The 18,537-nt window shown below is 42.4% G+C and overlaps 1 protein-coding gene and 1 long non-coding RNA gene across 6 annotated transcripts in view; one reads left to right on the plus strand and one right to left on the minus strand.

Moving 5' to 3' along the window:
• The window catches only part of TMEM86A (transmembrane protein 86A), a 29,474-nt gene extending 21,124 nt beyond the window's left edge, over nucleotides 1-8,350 (plus strand). For all 3 annotated transcript variants that reach the window (XM_052692356.1, XM_052692357.1, XM_052692358.1), the window contains one exon: nucleotides 1,506-8,350. In XM_052692356.1, the coding sequence (XP_052548316.1) occupies nucleotides 1,506-1,933 (428 nt within the window). In that variant the 3' untranslated portion in view covers nucleotides 1,934-8,350. The remainder of the gene's footprint in view (nucleotides 1-1,505) is intronic.
• The window catches only part of LOC128085248 (uncharacterized), a 38,128-nt gene that overhangs the window by 6,402 nt on the left and 13,189 nt on the right, over nucleotides 1-18,537 (minus strand). For 2 of the 3 annotated variants that reach the window (XR_008208863.1, XR_008208861.1), the window contains exons 6-7: nucleotides 17,473-17,740; nucleotides 15,319-16,034 (exon numbers count right to left, since the gene is read on the minus strand). This is a non-coding gene — a long non-coding RNA (uncharacterized LOC128085248). Of the gene's footprint in view, nucleotides 1-15,318; nucleotides 16,035-17,472; nucleotides 17,833-18,537 lie in introns of all 3 variants that reach the window. The other variant, XR_008208862.1, reaches the window with a different exon arrangement.

Genomic DNA, 18,537 nt, shown 5'->3' on the forward strand with positions numbered 1-18,537 from the left:
GTATCTTGTCCTCCTCTGCCTTGCTGCTGGCTGCCTACATGAAGGACAACTCATTCTTCAGTTCCCCATTCCAGCACTTTCTACACAATTCCACTGAAGGAGAAATCACTCCTCATAGCTAGGACAAAGTAACCTTCCCCTCCTGACCACTCCATGGCTCTAACCTTTCCTGCATTATAAACATTTCTCATCCTAAATCCCTCTCTCAGTGCTGCACTCATGAAACCTCTGAAATATCAACTTTTTGTTGCCCTTCTTTGCAATTCCTTTTCCTTCCCACTGTCCATTACCTCCCCTTGCAGACTAAATCCTCACTAGCCCTCTCCCTCCTGTGTGTTCCCCTCTCATGCCATGATGGCTAAATGGATATTGATCCCAAAAGCTGGGAGATGCTTCTCCTTTTATCTGCCTCAGAGAGTACAGGGATGAGGAGATGTCTGCCAGCAGCAGGATTTAGCAGTTCCCCTTTGTACCACAGCACTGGGCTTTAAAATGCAAACAGGTGTTCTGCTGTAGGTCTTAGTTTCCCAGATCATTTTCTCCATTCTGTACATTAAAGCTGCATGAAAACATTCAGGCACTGTAATTAACCCTGCCCAGGTAAAGTAGAACAGCCTTTAGCTGCACCGAACATGGGCTTGGGGCCTACTATGTGCAAGTAGTAGCCAGCAACATGGCTACTACCAAAACATGGTGACATTTTTTGTCAAATGGGTTAGTGGCAAGATTAACACAAGGGTGGTACCTTCCATGTGGGATTTCTCAGGCGTGTTGCACTTCAAAGGGAAGCCAGCATTTTATTTTCACTGATTGATTCCAGCTAAGGTTCATATGAATCTTGCAAATAGCCATAACACTGTTGGCAGATCTTATTGGTGTAGTCCCTGAAATATATCAGCTGCTTAGGTCTCTCCTAGCTATGAGCAGAAATGGAGTAAAAACCAGATGCAGTCCCTGAGTTCTTTTGGGTTTGGGGCTAACTATGGTTAGATTTTCTGTCTAGATTGAGAAGGATCGCTATCTTACCACATTTTGTTCTGGCATGGCTCTGATTCCAACGTTCCTGTTCCATTTGACCTAGGAGTGAGATGGTTCAGATGATAGATAATTAGAGGGGATTACCTTTGCTCTGCCTTGCCCTCACCTTTCTGTCCAAAGCAGTAAAGGAATCATCTGAGAAACAGGCTTTGTTCTTTCTGCAGCAGCTTGGCTTACCTGGCCTCTTGGCAAAAAGTTGTGCATCACAACAGAGTCGTTCTCAGCTGCAGCTGTAGAAGTACTGAGACTCTTTCTTAGGGCAGGAACCTGGTGCTAAAGTCAATCTGTGCAAACTTTTTTATATTAAAATGGTCCCAAGTGCTCAGTGGGGTGTCTGATTAAATCAAATGAGGGTTGTAACACAACAAGGACATCTATACCTGGAGTAGCTTCTGTATATTTCAAATCCAATGTATCCATGTTTTCTTTTGCTACTGACTGCAGTCACTGTCAATGCCTCTTTCCAGGTCTGCTGATGTTCGCCATCACACACATCCTGTACTCCTCAGCCTTTGGCATGAAGCCTTTGGACCTGAAAGCCGGCTTGATGATGGGCCTCATTTCCAGCTCCTGTTATGCCTTCCTGTACTCCTACCTCTCGGGCCCATTCACCTACCTGGTAGCTGTCTACATCGCCTTGATTGGCTTCATGGGCTGGCGAGCAGTCGCTGGCATGCAGCTGTGCAATGACCTCTGGACGTGGACCAAGCTCTCGGCCTGCATTGGAGCAATGCTTTTCATGGTGTCAGATCTGACCATCGCAGTTAACAAGTTCTGCTTTCCCGTACCCTACTCGCGTGTTATCATCATGGCTACTTACTATGCAGCTCAAATGCTTATTGCACTGTCAGCTGTAGAGAGCAGAGACGAAGAGGACTTCAAAAAGAGGAGCTAGGTGGAGTGCCGACAGTCTGTGAACAGTATGGGTTATATCTCAGGTGCTGTAGCTGCATTCACCCCTGAGAGAGATCTCCATTTCTCTAGGCATATTGGTGATGTTGATTTTGCTTCTTTGAAGCATTACCCTTAGGGCTTTATTTTCAATGGCTTTCTCTGAATATAGCTTACTTCAGCGTGGAGTCCATGTCAGAAAGCTTAAGATTGTCCCTGCAGTAGCTGCTCATCCAATTTTTCCACCTTGGAAGTGCTGTACTACTGCACTTTATTTGTTAGTCTTGAAACTGATGCTGAATGTCTGGGAATAGGAGGTGCAATGGACAGGTTTGGCCACACACTGTGCTAGGAGACTTGCTTTCAATTGTAGGCAGACAGGCACAGACTCTGCTAAAGCCATAGGTAAAAATGAGTTTAACCAGTGTTTAAGTTAGCCTGTTCTTGTGCATTACAAATTCAATACACAAACTGGAGCTATTTGAGCCTCTGCTGAAAGGAAGCCTGTAGCTATAGTAAAAACATCACATTCAGATGAGAGCTGAGCTTTGGACTCAACAGCAGCATGTTGGGCAGCCCCTAGCAGAACCTGAATGAGAGCCAAACACCGAGCAGAGAGCCCAGCATGAGGTACACAGAGATGAAGTGCTTGTGTGCCTCGATAGCTGCTGATCAAAGCTCTAGAGCAGGTCTATGGACAGCTGCCAGCATTGCCACGTGCAGCAGAAATTGTAGCTTGGTGGGCTTTTAGGGTCATCCAGGTAGACAAACCAGTGCATTCTCCTCTGCTACATTTGTACAATCACACAGTGTCAGCAGCCATCAGTGACAGCATGGGCACACGAGGATCTTTGGTTTCTGTAGCAGAAGTTGGAGGGTGTATGTTACTAACGTGTGTCCTATTTGTCTGTGGAACAGCAGATAGGAATCTAACATTTACAGCTTTCTTTCTCAGTATTCTAACAAATAACATTCCATATACTCATGAAACTTTCCTGTCCTGCTGCTTGCAGCGCCTTTTCTGAATGTGTGAGCATTTCCCATGTCTGAACTGGTTAGTCGGGGCCCTGATTTTGACTGTAGATCGTTGTCATGTTTTGCCAGCTGGTGGCAGACGTTCAGCTTTGCAGCACTTGTGTTTGGAGACCCCTTTTTTAGCAGTGCATCCTGAGAAGCACAGTTCTCTGTGTTCAAAGTGCCTGTTGCTTCCTTCTTGAACTCACAGCAGGAATGCGGGAAAGCCTGTTTAATTCTGACCCAAATTCTTTACTTGGTTTTTCTGCCCATCTGCTGAAGCAAGATTACTTCTGACTTCACTCTCTTAAAAAGATGAGAAAGACATTGCCCTGTTTTGTTTTGTTTTTTTCTAAATACGACTGATTTTATTTTCTCCTCTTATTTAGGACATCCGACAGCAAGCTACATTTCCATTTGAATCTCTCTCCAACCTGCTCTTTCCCTCTGACCATCCTAAGGTTGTTACTATGGGTGGAGATGCTCTCCTAGTTGTTTTAAAGACACAACAAGCTCATTCAGCTGCAAAGAAAGTTTCTAAGGGTTCCTGCACATCTTCAACCTGTGGCCAAAAAGGGATAACCCAAATCCATGCAGGTCCTAATAAACCCTTGCATACTTTTGTATGGCAGAGTGAACAGGAGGGGCAGCTTCCAGATTGTCCTCATGGGTTGCAAACCACCACTGTCGCCATACCTCGCATGCTCAGAACATTCCAGGCAAAAGCCTGTCACTGAGTCCCTGGCACCATCAACAGAGCAGGAATTCCTCTTTCCAAGGAGGGCAGCTGGGGTCAGGGGCAGCTGAGGAAACATCCTTAGCTTTTCTGTTGGTGCTGAGAGGTGTTAAGTGGCTCTCCTGTTCCTCTCCAGCCTTCTGTGTTGGGACTGGGTGTAGAACAGGCATTGCCTCCCCACAGTTGGTACATCTGCGCCAATGCAACCAGTATTACAAAAATCTAGGTTAACCATCCTGACCCCATGGAATCATCTACTGCTTTTCAGAGAGATCAGAAAGGTCAGCTGCGTTGTTGAGAGGGAAAGAATTCTAAATAGCACAGTCCGGTTTAATCTCTTCCCTTTAATGCTGTTGTGTAATACTGTCAGTATTCATTCACCAGTGTGCTGGGGTCTGCCTGGAGTAAACTGCTAAGGGAATTTAGAACCATAAAACATCTTCATTCATCAGCATTGCTTATCTCCTGGCCGCAGCTTGAACCCTGCAGTGTAGCTCTTTGCAGATATCAGCTGCTGTTACTAAGCTTAACTGCTTGCAAATCGCTTTCTGCAAAAGACTGCCAAGAGGAAATGTAAGCATTTGGGGTGAACCCCACCATTCTTCCAGCACATCAGAGCATGTTTCAGTCTGGGTCAGTTCAGTACACTCAATCCTTATTCTGGCAGTTCTTCAGAGAAACTCCCTGCACCCTGAGCTTCCCAGATGACCTCAAGCAGTCTCTTCCAATCTCAGCCATTCTGTGATTCTTTGATTTAAAAGTTAGAATTTCAATCCGAACCATTATCTCTTTCTTTCTCTTTAAAAATGAGCAATCTTCAGTTTACTGAAGACAGCTGGTTTGCATTTCTGCATGCTTCTTCTTCTTGGCTTTGTTTGCCATCCCGCTCCACTTTCAGGCACTGCACACTTGCAAAAAAGGACCTTTTAAGTGTAAGTTGGAGGCATGCTCTCTCTTCTTCTCTGGCTGTCAGAAGTGCAGTTTCTGGATACAGAGGTGTGTGGATGGCTTTAATTAGGATGGCAGAAACACGTGTCACCCAAGTGGGCTGTTGTCCCCTTACTGTCAGTGGCTGGCTGGGATGCAGCCTTTGAAGCATCAGCATTGGCTTGCCCAGGAACATGAGGTAGAGCCCTCAGCTTACAAAGCACAGAAGAGTCCTGCCTGACTAAGAGCCAGCAAAGGCTCTTAATCTCCAAAATCTCTCTCCTGCTTTGCATTCTCTACTTTTCATCCTTATTACTTGAACGAGACCATTTTCCTGGAAGGTGTCCTTCCTGCTAGGAAGGGCCCATCTGAGGCCAAATGAGGACACTCATTTGACACAGTTTTCAGAGTTTCTGAAACCCTGAGAAACACTAAACAGTTGCTTGCATTCTGCTGAATACCTTTTCTTGGGATTAAAACTCTTCTCTTAACCCAAGCAAAGGCGGTCTTCATTATGAAAGGGAACAAACAGAAAGTGGGAAGCACATGATTGTCTGTGACACTGCCTGTCATTTGTGCGTCTCTGCACTGTAAAACTGCATTGAGCCATTCTTCTTATCAGGAGTGCAGTGTTTAAGAAACACCCACTCTTCACCCCAGGGACACTACACAGGGAGTGAAGCACCCCAATGGTGCAGCATGCCTGGTGGCCCCAATAGTATCAGTTCCAGGGCTTAAGTTCTGAGGTGTTTCTTTACACAATGCTGTTCTCAAAGTTCCTCTGCGGTTCCCATCTAAAGCTGCTTGAGGCTATGCACATGGTACAATTACTCTTGTTCTCTTGTATTAGATCATAGTTATCTTTAGGTCTTTAATTGGATATATGGAAAATACATTTCAGCTGAACTTCTCTTCCTGGTGGTAGATCCTCCTTTGTCCTTGCTCACACAGAACACCCACTGAAGCTGAAGAAGCATTCCTATTGCAATGGGGTTTTAAATGCTAATAACGTATTGGGCTGTGAAAGTTACACTGACGTCAACAGGGTGAAGCTAATTTAGAAATGGCAGGTTGAGGAGAACAAAGCCAGAGGATATAAACAGCTTTACTCCTCTGCTGCCTACATACTCATGCTTAATACTTGGCTTCTTACTCCTTCACACTGAGGCAACTGTAAGACTGATTGTTTTAAGAATTACTCTAGCTTTTAAATAGATTGCTGAAACTTTCATACTGTAATCATGCAGAGAATAGATTTATTTCTATATACATATTTAGAACTCCCGAGACAAACTTTGCAGATTCTACTTAGTGGTTCTTCCAAGTTTTTTTGTGCCACAGTTTGACGCTGACACCTGTAAGTTTTCATCTTACTGCCATGCTAGTGCTGGGAGCTGGTCTGGAAGAAGCAGATCAACACAAACAGCAAGTGCAAAGCTTAGTGGCAGGTGCCTTGTTCTCACTGCTTGGGTTCTGTATACAAATGGATTTTTTACTCAACAGTAGCATAATCATGTTCCTCCCAAGTCCTTCTCCTGCCTTTTATCCATGCTTGCTGCTGTTGTGGCCTTGGTTAAGTCACAGTTTTTTTTGCAGACAGATCCTCATCTGATGTAAGTAGGCATGAGTGTAGGAAGGCCAGCGCTCTGCCAGGTTGTAACAGCCAGGACCAGGACCTGTGTGTCTGTTCTCATCCCATTTTGAAAATTGTGGTATTAGCACTTACCTACCTCACAAAGATGCTGTAAGGATTAATGCTTATACAGCACTCAGAAGATGTAAAGTGCTATATGTCTCAAATATTAATGTACTGTAGTGATAAAAAATACTTCTAGGCATCTGCAGAAGCATGGAATGTGTTACTGCCTTTTTGATTTGCATTAGGCTGAAAGCTAATGAAACATATTTATTCATACTGTCAAACAGGATAGGCTCAGCTACACTTGAACTCTGTGGAGGTTTTAGCTTAAAAGTCTGAACTCTAATCTCAGTTTTGCAAATGGATTTTAGTTTATCTAAAAGCCTCAACCAAATTCTTAGATGTGAATTGTGCATCCAGATTTTGCAATCCAGTCTCAACCCTATCTGTTAGCTAGAATGAGTCTAATCCAGCCAAAACACAGTGCTCTTACAGACTGCAATGGCTGTTGAAAAGACTGGAACAGAAAACGAAGTCACTCTGTTTAACGTTCAACCTGCAGAAGGTCAGCTAGGTTTCAGGATACAACTTAAAAAGGGATGTTTAATACTGTGATTCTAAGTTTACTGGCTTTAATATCAGCAGAGAGGGAAGGCCTTGATAGAATCAATAAGGTCGACACATCCTCCTTGAATTATTTCCTTTTAACCTGAAACAAAGTAGTAGCAGGTTCTATAGTGAAGGAAGCACTTGTGCCATCAATCCGAGGGCCCAGAACAAAAAGACATCTAAAAATACAGCTCTAAACCATCACCATGTACTCAATGACTATAAAAATGCCACAGTTCACTGGATTCAGATCTGGACTACATCTAGAAATGACTTGGTTCTGGTAGCACTAGTTGCTGTATAACACAAATGGAAGTGAGATGTTACCCAGGAATGTGAACTGTGTACATGTGAAATGGACCATAATTTTGAAGCAGCTGCAGTAAAATCTTATCTTAATATGAACTCAGAAGCAAACACAATGCAAATTTTCATTGTTTCTTTACAGCATATGATGGATTTTAGTTTTCTTAGTTTGGAGGAAATGTTCTTAATGTTATTTTATTTTTGCTCTTATTGTAAAAAATAAAAATATATGACTCTAGATAGATCACAAATTAAAGAAGGTGGCCAGTTGGCAGGAATGCCAAAATTTCTGTGGCTTGTACTGTTTTTTTGTGGTGACACTATGCTGCTGTAGGATGAGCCACTGGAGTGGTATGAGGCTCAAAAAGAAGGCTGAAGCATAAGGCCCACTGCGGACTCCCACAGTCAATCTCATGTCAGAGGGATGCAGGGACCAAGCTGCCAAGATTGCAGTGGGAGCAACGACTGGTCCCACGTGGGGACAGACAACGTCAGGAAATAGAAGAAATCTTTTCCTGACAGCCAAAAATCAAGAAATCAAATCCAGCCCATTGCATGAGAGCACCAAGTCAGTACAAGCACATGGGCTTAGACATCACTCTTGTAGGCTTCTGCTGGACCAAATCTCATTCCCAATTCAGCAGGGACATCTTGTTCCAGGCCTACTGCGTGGGCAGGGCCAGGCCAGCAGGAACTATTAAAGAAGAATACATTTGAAAACAAAGGAACCAACCCAATCAACCAATAACAACAACAACAAAAACAACAACAAACAAACCAGAAACCAAAACAAGAACACAGATGCCATTGGGTAAGCAGTAGTTCTGCCTTGCTGAGACCACAGGAGTGACTGGTCTGTCCTGAATACTAAGTCCATGTCTTGTACAATGTAAGCCTCTTACTCCGGCCCCTCTCCCTGTATTCCAGACAGAGTGTGCTGAAAGATGTGACCGAAGCAGCTGCTCTCCCCAAGGAGTCAGCATTTTGCCATGTGTGAAAGTCTCCAGCACTTACTTTCTTTACCATGATTGTAAAGGTCACCACAAGCAGTACAGCTACTTGATCTGGGATCTTTTCTTAACATATTTTTATGCTGATTTTACTGTTTTGATTCTTTGTTTGGAATGTATTTTTTTTTTTCTCATTTCTTCTGTGTGTAACAGCAATTAAAAATATTAATTTACTGGGTATATTTATTGTCCAGATGTAACAGCTCTTTGCTCATGTTCTGTTTCTGTGACAGCAGCCCACTGAAGCTCTGTAGCGGGCAGTGCTGTGCCGCTTCTGTCCCTCGGTGGCGTGGCTCTGCCCTGAAGCTACCCAGAGCTGCACTGAAGCAGAAGGGCGCCGTCGCAGCCAGATATAGTATTCCCATCTGAATACTATGAAACACATCTGCAGGCACCCCATAGAGCACATCCAGCACAAATGAATGAGGCAGCACTGTGCTGATGGCAACTGGCTGGTGTTACAGCACGTCCCAAGTGTCCTGGGGTGCAGAGCCCCGAAGGACACTGGCTCCTTGCTGCAACAGCCAGTCCCCCTTACAATGGTCATTTGTCCACACTTCCAGGGAGAAGGCAGCTTGCTGCAAATGATTATCTGAGAAGTTTGCTCACCAAGGTTATCCAGAAGTCCCACACAAATGGACAATTCTCTTTTTTCTCCTCTCCTAAGTAGAAATTTCCAGGGGAGAAAAATAGGTTAATATGGACATCTTTCTCTGATTGAGATTCTGCCAATCTGCCCATTTCCTCAGCTGTGTTTGATGCAGTGGCACAGATATTTGGTTTCATTAATCCTGAACCAGGCCATCTGTCATCAGTGGAACAGGTTTCAAGGATCTATAGCATAGAAATGCAGAGCAAGCGCCCCCAGTCCATTAAATGGATCTGCTCGCAGGCTTAACATAGATTCTTCCACTGTCCCCTTTTCAGTGCAGTGATTCCCGATGTGAGAATGAATCATATTAGGCAGAACCACTACCAAGTTTCAAAGCAGCCCAAAGGGAAGCGAGGGAAATCAGGTGTTTCTTTGCTACTTCTCTGTCTCTTACAATTCATTTCAAAACCTTAGAAGCATCATGGGGGAAGCATTCTGTAACCACACACTTTCTTCGTTGTTGCAGGTGGAACAAAGGTGACAAAGTATTCTTGGACTAAGCATGTGAGTGTGGCTGGTCACATTAAGCTTTTATACCCGAAAAAATCCAGGAAAAAATCACTATAAACTAAAAGAACCAACTAATATATATATATATATATAAATTTATCTGACTATGTCAATCCTTCAGTGGTTTAGACACGTTCTAATTCTTTAGTCCTACCCACTAGCAATGAGGTTACTGGACCTTTCTGGATCTCGGGTTTGCTTTATGCAGCCAGCTCTTTCACATGCTGACTTGCAAAGCTGCAGACTGTATTTACTTTTTTGGAATGTTAAGGTCTTAAGTACTTCAGATTTATGAGTTATGGTATGTTTATACACAGCCTGACATAATGAAGCTTTCATCATCACAGAGGTCCTGCTGAGCTATCTGGGGACATGGCAAATAAGGAGACAGAATCCAGCTCTCCTCCTGAACTCAGAAGCAAAATTCTCATTGACCAGTGAAGCAGACTGATAAGTAGAAGGGAAAACAGCAGTATTTGGCACCTTTTATTACGTTTATTATTGTTAAGATTCAATAGCAGAAATGTATTAGAAATGTCATCTTTCGTGTTTTGTCTGAAACCACTTTAGAGGAAAGAAATATGGAAGCATCAGAATTGGCCCTGCTGATCAGGAGCCCCACTCTCTACCACTTAGTTTAACTGACCTTTAGAGAAGCCAAGCACACCTGCATCTTGAGCCACACAAGCAAAAACAAAGGATGCAGCCACAGCAATGTGTTCTGCATGCTGGACCAAGCAGAGCAGGTTTAGACTTCTGCAAACTTTCTGTCACTGTGTCCAAGAGAGTTTTATCACGTTTCTCTTAAGAAAAGAGAAAGTGAGAAGTGCTGCAATCACCACATCCAATCCTACATTTTGAGTGGAAGTCTCACAAAGCACTAGCAATGTGGCTTCATAGAATTACTTAAAAGCTTTCCTAAACAACTGGTAACAACTTTCAAAAACAACTGATTGCCACTTTCATAGAAAGTGAAACTTCGAGTTCTGGAAAATCTCATTTTCATTCTCATTTCCCTTTGTTCAGTTCAACACTGTTCTGAGAAAGTCACTTTGTCTAATAGACATTGTGACCTTAGCACTGTGCCATAGAAAATGAGATTCACCCCTTCAGAGCTGTAAGATGCTGCTGCTCTGTGCCACAGAGGTGGAGCAATGCACTGTTTTTGCAAATACAGTGAAAGAGGCTAAAACTGAAAATATGACCAAGCAGAAGAATGCAAGCTCTGTAAAGAAAAGAGATGGAAAAGTCTACAGAAGAGAGGAGACAAACAGAGGTTTAGCTCCTGTGGAATCAGCAGAGAAATCAGCAGCAGATTCCAGCACATGTGTTTGGAACCCATTTGCACATCTCTTAGATCATTCCTTTACTCCCTTCAGTTTTGGGCCAACCTGTCTCTACATAAAGATTATTGAAACCCCTAAAAATGCCCTCATGGTCTGAAGGAGCTCCCAGTCTAACACAGTGCTTTCACAGCTGAAGTACCCACAGCAAGTAATGCTGTCCTCCAGCTGAGAGCAGCCAGCCGCAGGCAGTAAGAACCACTCTTCCAGAACGAAAATCAGTAAGAATAGAGTTCTGCTGTTCTGAAATAAACCTACAATTAAGTTAAATTTTAAGTGAAATCCTCCTCTTCTGAAGACAGCTTTTCAGTACACTATTTCTTATTCTGACATCTGCTCTTCCCACCTCACTCAGCTGCACAAACCCGTAGCAGGTCAGAGATTCTCCCAAGGGTCTGCCCAGGTAAGTCAAGGAGAACAAGGAGCAGTCTCAGGAGGTTCTGGAAATAAGACATTAAAGCATCTGATATATCAGCTTCCCCACCACCCACCCCCACCCAAAGGGCCATTTAAAAATCCAAATATAAATTAGCACCTCACCCACACAGTGCTTTTGCAAGCCTTGCTCCACAGCTACCGCTTACAAACAGGTTGCTTTGCATAGCTTTGGAGAGGCGTGTTCCTATTGTAACAGTTTTTTACCACAACAAGATTTGTGTGGGGAGGCAGAAGGTTTGTCCTTTCAAGCAATCAGATCTCTAAAGGTATAGAAAGCTGTTCTGCCCCTCGAATCTGCCTGTCTTTCCTTAGCACCAGTGAACAGCACTGCCAAAGTTCTCTTTGCATCAGCTTGGCTGATAGTGATGCCAGGCCAGGGAGAGATTCCACTGCTTTTGGGAACTAGGAAACTGTCCTCCAGCTGTAGGATGTGGCTTGAAGCTGTGGCTTCAGGGAGGAGTGCATCAGTGAACCTGGGAAGCATAAGACCCAGTAATATGGGAGCATCCTAAAAAAGAGCAAAGAACTGCTTTTGGTGTTATAGGTGCGTAGTGGCTTCAGTGAAAAAAGTGTCATATATATCCTACACAAACAGACAAATGAGTACTTGAAAATCAGAGCAGGAAACACAGCACGCACACATCCTTTTTTCCCTCCACTGACCCACACCGAGCTACTTCCCCACTGGCAGAGAGATGGAACCCTCCAGAGTGGGGCCTCAGCAGTTGCCAGCAGGCAGTCCAGAAGCAGTGATCACAGACAAAAATAACCCTAAAAGATCTTTCCAAATATAGCTCGTCATTATTGGTGCTGTATCAGTTTCATTTCAAGCTGTGTCTGGCAGTGTCTCTCTCTTATTCCCTGTAAAGAATAACAACAGGTCCAGAGGCATGAGGGCCTTTTCTCTAGAAAGGAAAATGGAAGAAAGAGTTTCATGTCAGACAAAAGGATGGAGATTTCTTGCTCTCCAGTGTTTAACCTTGATCCTTGGTTAATCATAAGTTGGGTGAGCATAACAGGGGCTGCTGAAACTCAGAGGATACAGTAGTTTCCAGGCATGGCTGTACTAAGAACAGTCTGCAAGCTGCAAGTTTGAGCATCATGACATGGGGAAACTATGTGTGGTTTGTGCATTACTGTTAGTAAAACATCACCCCACGCACCTGTAAATGCTCAGTTGCATGTGACCAGTCTGAGCTAACTGGAACACTGCTGCTGTGTTACAACCTGACATAAAGTTCACTGGGTGGGAATTTCTGGCATGAAGAAAAGCAGGGAAGCGAAGGGAGGATATCAGTGTCTGATTTTTTAACTTATTTATTTTTTTAACTTTTTGCCTTGGAAATTTTTACTGGTAAAAATGTTGGCAAATGTTGGCAAAATGCTGGCATTTCACAGGATGAGAAGATCAGTGCAGTCTTTAGTATTTGTGAAAAAAGCAAAAAGCTGTCGTTGGAGCTTGGACTGCTTGGAAATGAGTAGGATAAGGCTGGTTAGGGACTGAGGAAAGGCCATATTTGCTTTTGAGTCATCTGGGGGTATTTATGAGACTGCTAGCCCAAACATGCCATTTTAAGGAATCTAATACTGTTTTCAAATAACTGAAGGCAAATCTTAATGATTTCAGAGGAAGACAACGCCAGAGATAGGCTGCTTTTTGGATATGAAGATAAGTTCTTAGAAACACTGTGGTCCATGGACCTTTATCTGCAGAATTGGGCAATTGCTTACTTTATGTGCAGGCAAAAGAGCCAAAACGATCCAAAGAAGTGCACTGCCAGTCACAGTTAGAACATTTGCCTTGAAAAAATAGCAAAACTATACTTAGATACACAAAATCTACTGTTAGTTACACAATCTGAAGGACAGCAGCTGTGGATCTGACTTACTTATGGTCATCTTACAGCTGTAGGTTGTTAGGATCGTAAGCAGGCAGATGCCACCTGTTGCCACAGCTAAACCACAGCTTGAACTTGCACGTGATACTAATATTGCCCTTGTATGGGGTAACTCCTGCATGGGGGTTGTTAGCGGAAGCGCAGTTCACGATGCAGTTGTTGCTACGGTTTGTTGGTGAGGAGCACAATGCTAGTCCTTGCTGGGACACTCCTTCATCTTGAGATCAAAACACCATGCTAAGGAAATAGAGATGCTGTGGACCGCTTTATACCACACTGTCTGTTGCACATAGATATGCAATCATACACACACATGTAGCCAGCACCGTCAGGACAGGGAGTCTTCTGCGTAAGTGCAAATCCAAAGAGCTTGGACATGACAGTTCATGCCCTGCGTCTTCTTTCCCCACTCAGGGAGGAAGAATGAACAATACACTACATTACCCTCAGCGTTGTAAACAAATACAAAATGAAAAACAAGAGAAGGAAGACTCAAAAACCTCAGTCTCCCATCAAGCCGATATGCAATGGTAGGCAAGCAATTAATTTTTGTGCTTCTCGGTCTGTAAATAAGGTATCAGGTTTTTGCTCCATAGGGATATATTGATGCTTTCTCTTGTTAATGCCATTAAGTTGTAAAGTGCTTTGGGATATTTGGCTCCCACGGTGCTTTAGAAATGCATGATTAAATTACACCCAATTATAAACCAAACCAGGTGATCTTGGAAAGGAAGGGATATTGCTCTGAGGCATTAATAGTCAACAGAACGCTCTAGGGGGAATCATGGGGATCTGCATATGCAATTTAATTTCCATTGTCCATTGTACATCTATTTTCAGCCTGTATCTAAACACATTTTCTGAAGTCTTTATTATCTTCTTTTGCATTAGAATGAGGCCCCATTAGGTAAGTTCCCTGGATCCTAAATATAGCACCGTAGGGTAAAATTCTCCTAGTAGACCCCATTCTTGGGAAACAACTCTATTTCTTCCTTATTCCTCAGAGATTTTTCTACCATGTCTGAAGCTTCTGCAAATAAAACCAACGGCTTGTCATTTAGAATGAAGAATAGATCAGTTCACATCTGCTTGTGTCCTGCTGTCCTGCCTGAAGACAAGCAGGTTGTTACCAAGGGAATGTACCCTAAGACACAATCTCCATTCACTACCCTTTATGCTTGGTTACATACGCAGAAGTTTCCTAAGTTGTTCAGGCCTAGAACAAGACCCAGGCATACAGCACTTCTGCACAAGAAAATGACTACAACCACCAAACTGGATATGTTCCTTCACAGGAGTGCATATAACAGAAGAAACATACCTATGGTTTAGTGACATGGATCAAGAAAGCCTGATCATTAAATAAAAATAAGCACTCTGAAACCCAATTACTTATTTTAGTGTATTACTTATTCTATTACTTTAATGTAATTCCCACTGCTCTTGATGGAATTAGAAGACCAGTAAAAGCATGTGGATAGCTTCTGAAGAAATATATGCATAGCCTGGTAATATATATTAATATATAGTTTCCTTGTTTTATATTTCTGTTTTAATAATAAACAAAATATATGCATTAATAAGCCAGACTGAAAAATTGGGCTTGGATCTCACAAATCCAAGTAACTCTATTCTGCTTTCCCCCAGCCCAGGCAGAAAGATCATTTATTGTTTTGATGTCATGAACTGGGGCCTGTTCAGTTTTGCCTGGGACTACTGCTGATGAGATATCCTTATTACTGATAAGGCCTGAGCAGAGAACAACTGAGCAAAGGGAAACACATTTACCTGACACAGTACCCGTGAGAGTGCTAAAAGCACACCTCATGTACTTCCAGGGACTTCTATTGTTTCTTGCCCAACAAGACTGTCATGCAATCTCCTAAACATGACAGATTGGTTTTTCTGAATGAATCCTTCTCATTTAGGAAACAAATCCCAGTTGGATGGGAAATACACTACCAGACAATAATTTGTAAAGCCAGTAGTCTGTTTCATCAAGACATGATAAGCTATGAGCTTCGGACAGGCTCTACTATCTTAAATTTTAATCAACATCTGTAGAACCTACTACACAATGTCCTACACGTGCATATTGTCGAAGGCAGCTTGGAGCTGAGAAAATTACTATCAAATAGATGGAACAGCAAAAAAGGAATTCCTGTGCTCACTGCCTAGGTGGGGAGCTGAGGTGGAGAACAAGTTAGTGATATGCTCAAAGCCAAAGAGGAAGCCTGACCTTACTCTGCAGTCTAGTGTACAAAAGCACCCTTTTTCCTCAGCACTAACATGAATTTTTATGCTTACCTTTGTCTTTGGAGATGTACCACAGCTTCTTTGAATCCAGAGGGTCAATGTCCCCAGTGTTACTGTGGGCAATGACTCAGAAAAAGTATTTCCTTCCTGGGAGCAGGCCTGTGATGGTGTACTTATTGCTGTAGACTTTTCTGTGGCTGTGTGAACTGTGTGGCAGTACTGATATCATTTTTCAGGATATCATAATGTGTCTGCTAGTTCTCTTCTTCATCCTGGCTGTAATTCTATTTTAGTATCACAGTTTCTTGGGACTTTCTCAAGCCAGCTGAGATTAGTGATTGATCAGAGGAAATCTAAGAATTATTTTGCAGATTAAGTATTGATTTCTCCTGTTTGGAACCATCCCTGTGTTCTTTTCTGGGGCAAAATTATTTCACTTCAGCTCCTCCCTTCCAGAGTCTTTCTGTGTTTAATTAAAGCACTTTCTCCTTGATTTCTTCTGGCTTGAGGAACCTGATAGCAGCTTGCCGTATATAATTCCTTCCTGATGAAAAAATATGGTTGCTAGTTTTAAAAAGCACTCTGAAGAGGCAATGTATAAAATACAATGCAAAGATCTCTAAACTTCTCACCCCCAGCAGATCATTACAGTAATGAAAATTTCTCTAAGGAGCAAGCTAGTTTGTATGGACAAAGATGTATGAATGCACTGTGCTGTTCCAGCACAAACCACCATGTGGCTCTTCAGCCTCACAGTCAGGTCAAACCTATGAAGGATAGAACAAAAACAAGACAGAAAGAGAAAAAAATTAAAAATTAAAATAATGAGAGACTGCATTGGAAAAAGAAGTCATTCTTCAGTCTGCTGAGTCAAGCGTGAAGAAGTGAACAATGGAGACTGAAGGAAGAAACTTTCTACAACTAGTGTTGAAGTTGGTTAAGAGGAGCAATGCCAGCTATTTTCCTAATACCCATGCCACATGAAAAAAGCAATAATACCTCAGCAATCAACAGCTTAGTGACGAGCACCTGTTCACCAATTTCAGGTGAGAAAGGGCAAACATGGGAACATTTGATAATAGTTCATGTAAAAAGTGAATAAGAGAGGCAGATCTAATGCCTTATTAGATGATGCCCATCCTCTTTGCCACAAACAATTTTCTATGTCTGTTTCTAGTACGACTTCTACTTTTCATTACAGTGCTGCACATTGCCATTCTATACCAGAGAAGTTTATCTGGAGCCTGCATTGGCTCTTGGATTTTTTGGTGTTCCTGTGTTTGGAAATATGGTATCAAAGCACAGATTGGTTATGTAGTTCCAAAGTGAAGACTGAGAGTAGAAACAGCGATGTTTATTATTGGTCACTGTGTCATCTTCTGAGATTTCCCTCAGTCAAGCCTGAACATCCGTCTACTCTGCAGAAATCAGTGCTACATAACATGACTTACTGCTGCTTAGGGCAGTCAGCATCATGCTTTGTCATCTGAGAGCATCTTAGGAATAAAAAGTCTAATTTCACAATTCATCATCAAGAACTCATAAATCCTAAACAATGATGATTTAAGTAATTTCCTACCTTGAATAATGAGCTGGATAGGGATTTCTTAGTATGACATAATACTTTAATTCTCAAGACCTGATTAGTATCTTTGAAGCATGACCTCAGACAATATTATTTAAACTTTGGCTTGCTGTCACCTGATTGCTCATCTCATTCAAACCAGCCACCTGAAAGAACTGTAATTCTGTCTCAGTACCACTGTATTTGAAACAAGCATTTCATAATTATGACAGTTTATTTGCTATAATACTTACCCACCTCACCCATACTCAGACTACAGCATCCTTGATGGAAATCAGAAAATATTCCAACCTAGACTTGTGTAACGAAATACCTGAGAAACATCAGTGGTGGAAGTAACAGTTATGATTGCACCTAAGATACCTGTTCAGGGAACAACTCAGGACTAGCCAAAAGGATGGCAGAATCCTTTAATTTGACTAAAGAACTGCACAGCTTGTGCTGGCCTCTATTTTCTCCCAGCACCTCTGAAAACACAGCAAGAAGAAGTAGAGCTCTGATACTAAACATTCCTTTGTGCAACATGAACTTGATCACCCTTTAAAAAAATTATGTATATTTAAGAAGAAAGGATCAGTAAGAGATGGGAATTCCAGCTAGATGGATATTGCAAGTCTTACCTGTAACTCCATTGCTTTTCCCACACCGGCTTCACTCGCAGCTTGGAAGGATATGTCTGTCCTGCAAGCCTCCTGCAGTGTTAAGTGGTACTAAAGACAGGGATCAGTACTGTCTTTCTGTCAAGGGTCCATCCTTGGTGTTCTCTGCTTATATCCTCTAGTATGTATCCTGATGGCACAGCTTCCTTGTTTGGTTCCTGCCAGGCTGAGAAAATGCTGGAGCTGGAAAAGTCCACCAGATGGAGGACTGTCAGGACTTCTGCAGGCTCTGTGACAGAAGGACTGTGACATAGTACTTTACTGGCAGGTCTATGTTTGAATATGTGGAGATAGAACTGTTCTTTTTTCAAGATGTCAAATCTGCAAGGTTTTAGAAAAAAAGGAACCTTGATAAACACAGCAAATTCTGTCCACTGAGACAGTGCAGTTTCTAAAATAAACGTAAACCCATATAAACCCTGTCCTGAGGCAGGCCATTTAAGTGTGAAGTCCTCACAATGTTTGCAAAGGGCCCAACTGAAATCATTGTGGAAAGGGCATCTTCTGTGAGCACTGACCACCACTCTTTTCCATGAGAGCTTGGGAGAGGTATCTATGCATCAAAATTCTATGCATCACTTCTGTCTCTTTCTAACTGACAGATGGGTGTGTGTAAACACATTTCCTGTAAGCTGTCCTGTATGGTTTTGAGAGCTGTATGTCTATTCTTTTATTAAAAATCCCTCTTACAGTTTTGAGTCAAATGGTTTGGCACTATCTGGACTGCTTGGACAAATGAATTGACTGGCTTTCAAAATTCTGTTCATGTTCTTCAAATTTATGTGCCAAAGATTATAGTACTCAAATTAACAGTCACTTTTGAAAATGCAGATCGTGCTTTTTGCTCATTAGTCTACCTTGTAGCTCATTTACCTCGTAGTTGTCGAGTTAGATTGCCATACTAAATAAAAAGAGTGAAGGATATGATATTAAAAATTATCTGCATGTTTTGAGTCAAATGAATAGTCCAAATTCCTGTTCTGCTTTGACAATCTCAGACAAAATGCATTAAAAAATAAACAAAAA

The sequence above is a fragment of the Tympanuchus pallidicinctus genome, unplaced genomic scaffold, assembly GCF_026119805.1.
Source record: "Tympanuchus pallidicinctus isolate F22 unplaced genomic scaffold, pur_lepc_1.0 scaffold3, whole genome shotgun sequence".
In the NCBI taxonomy this organism is placed as follows: domain Eukaryota; kingdom Metazoa; phylum Chordata; class Aves; order Galliformes; family Phasianidae; genus Tympanuchus; species Tympanuchus pallidicinctus.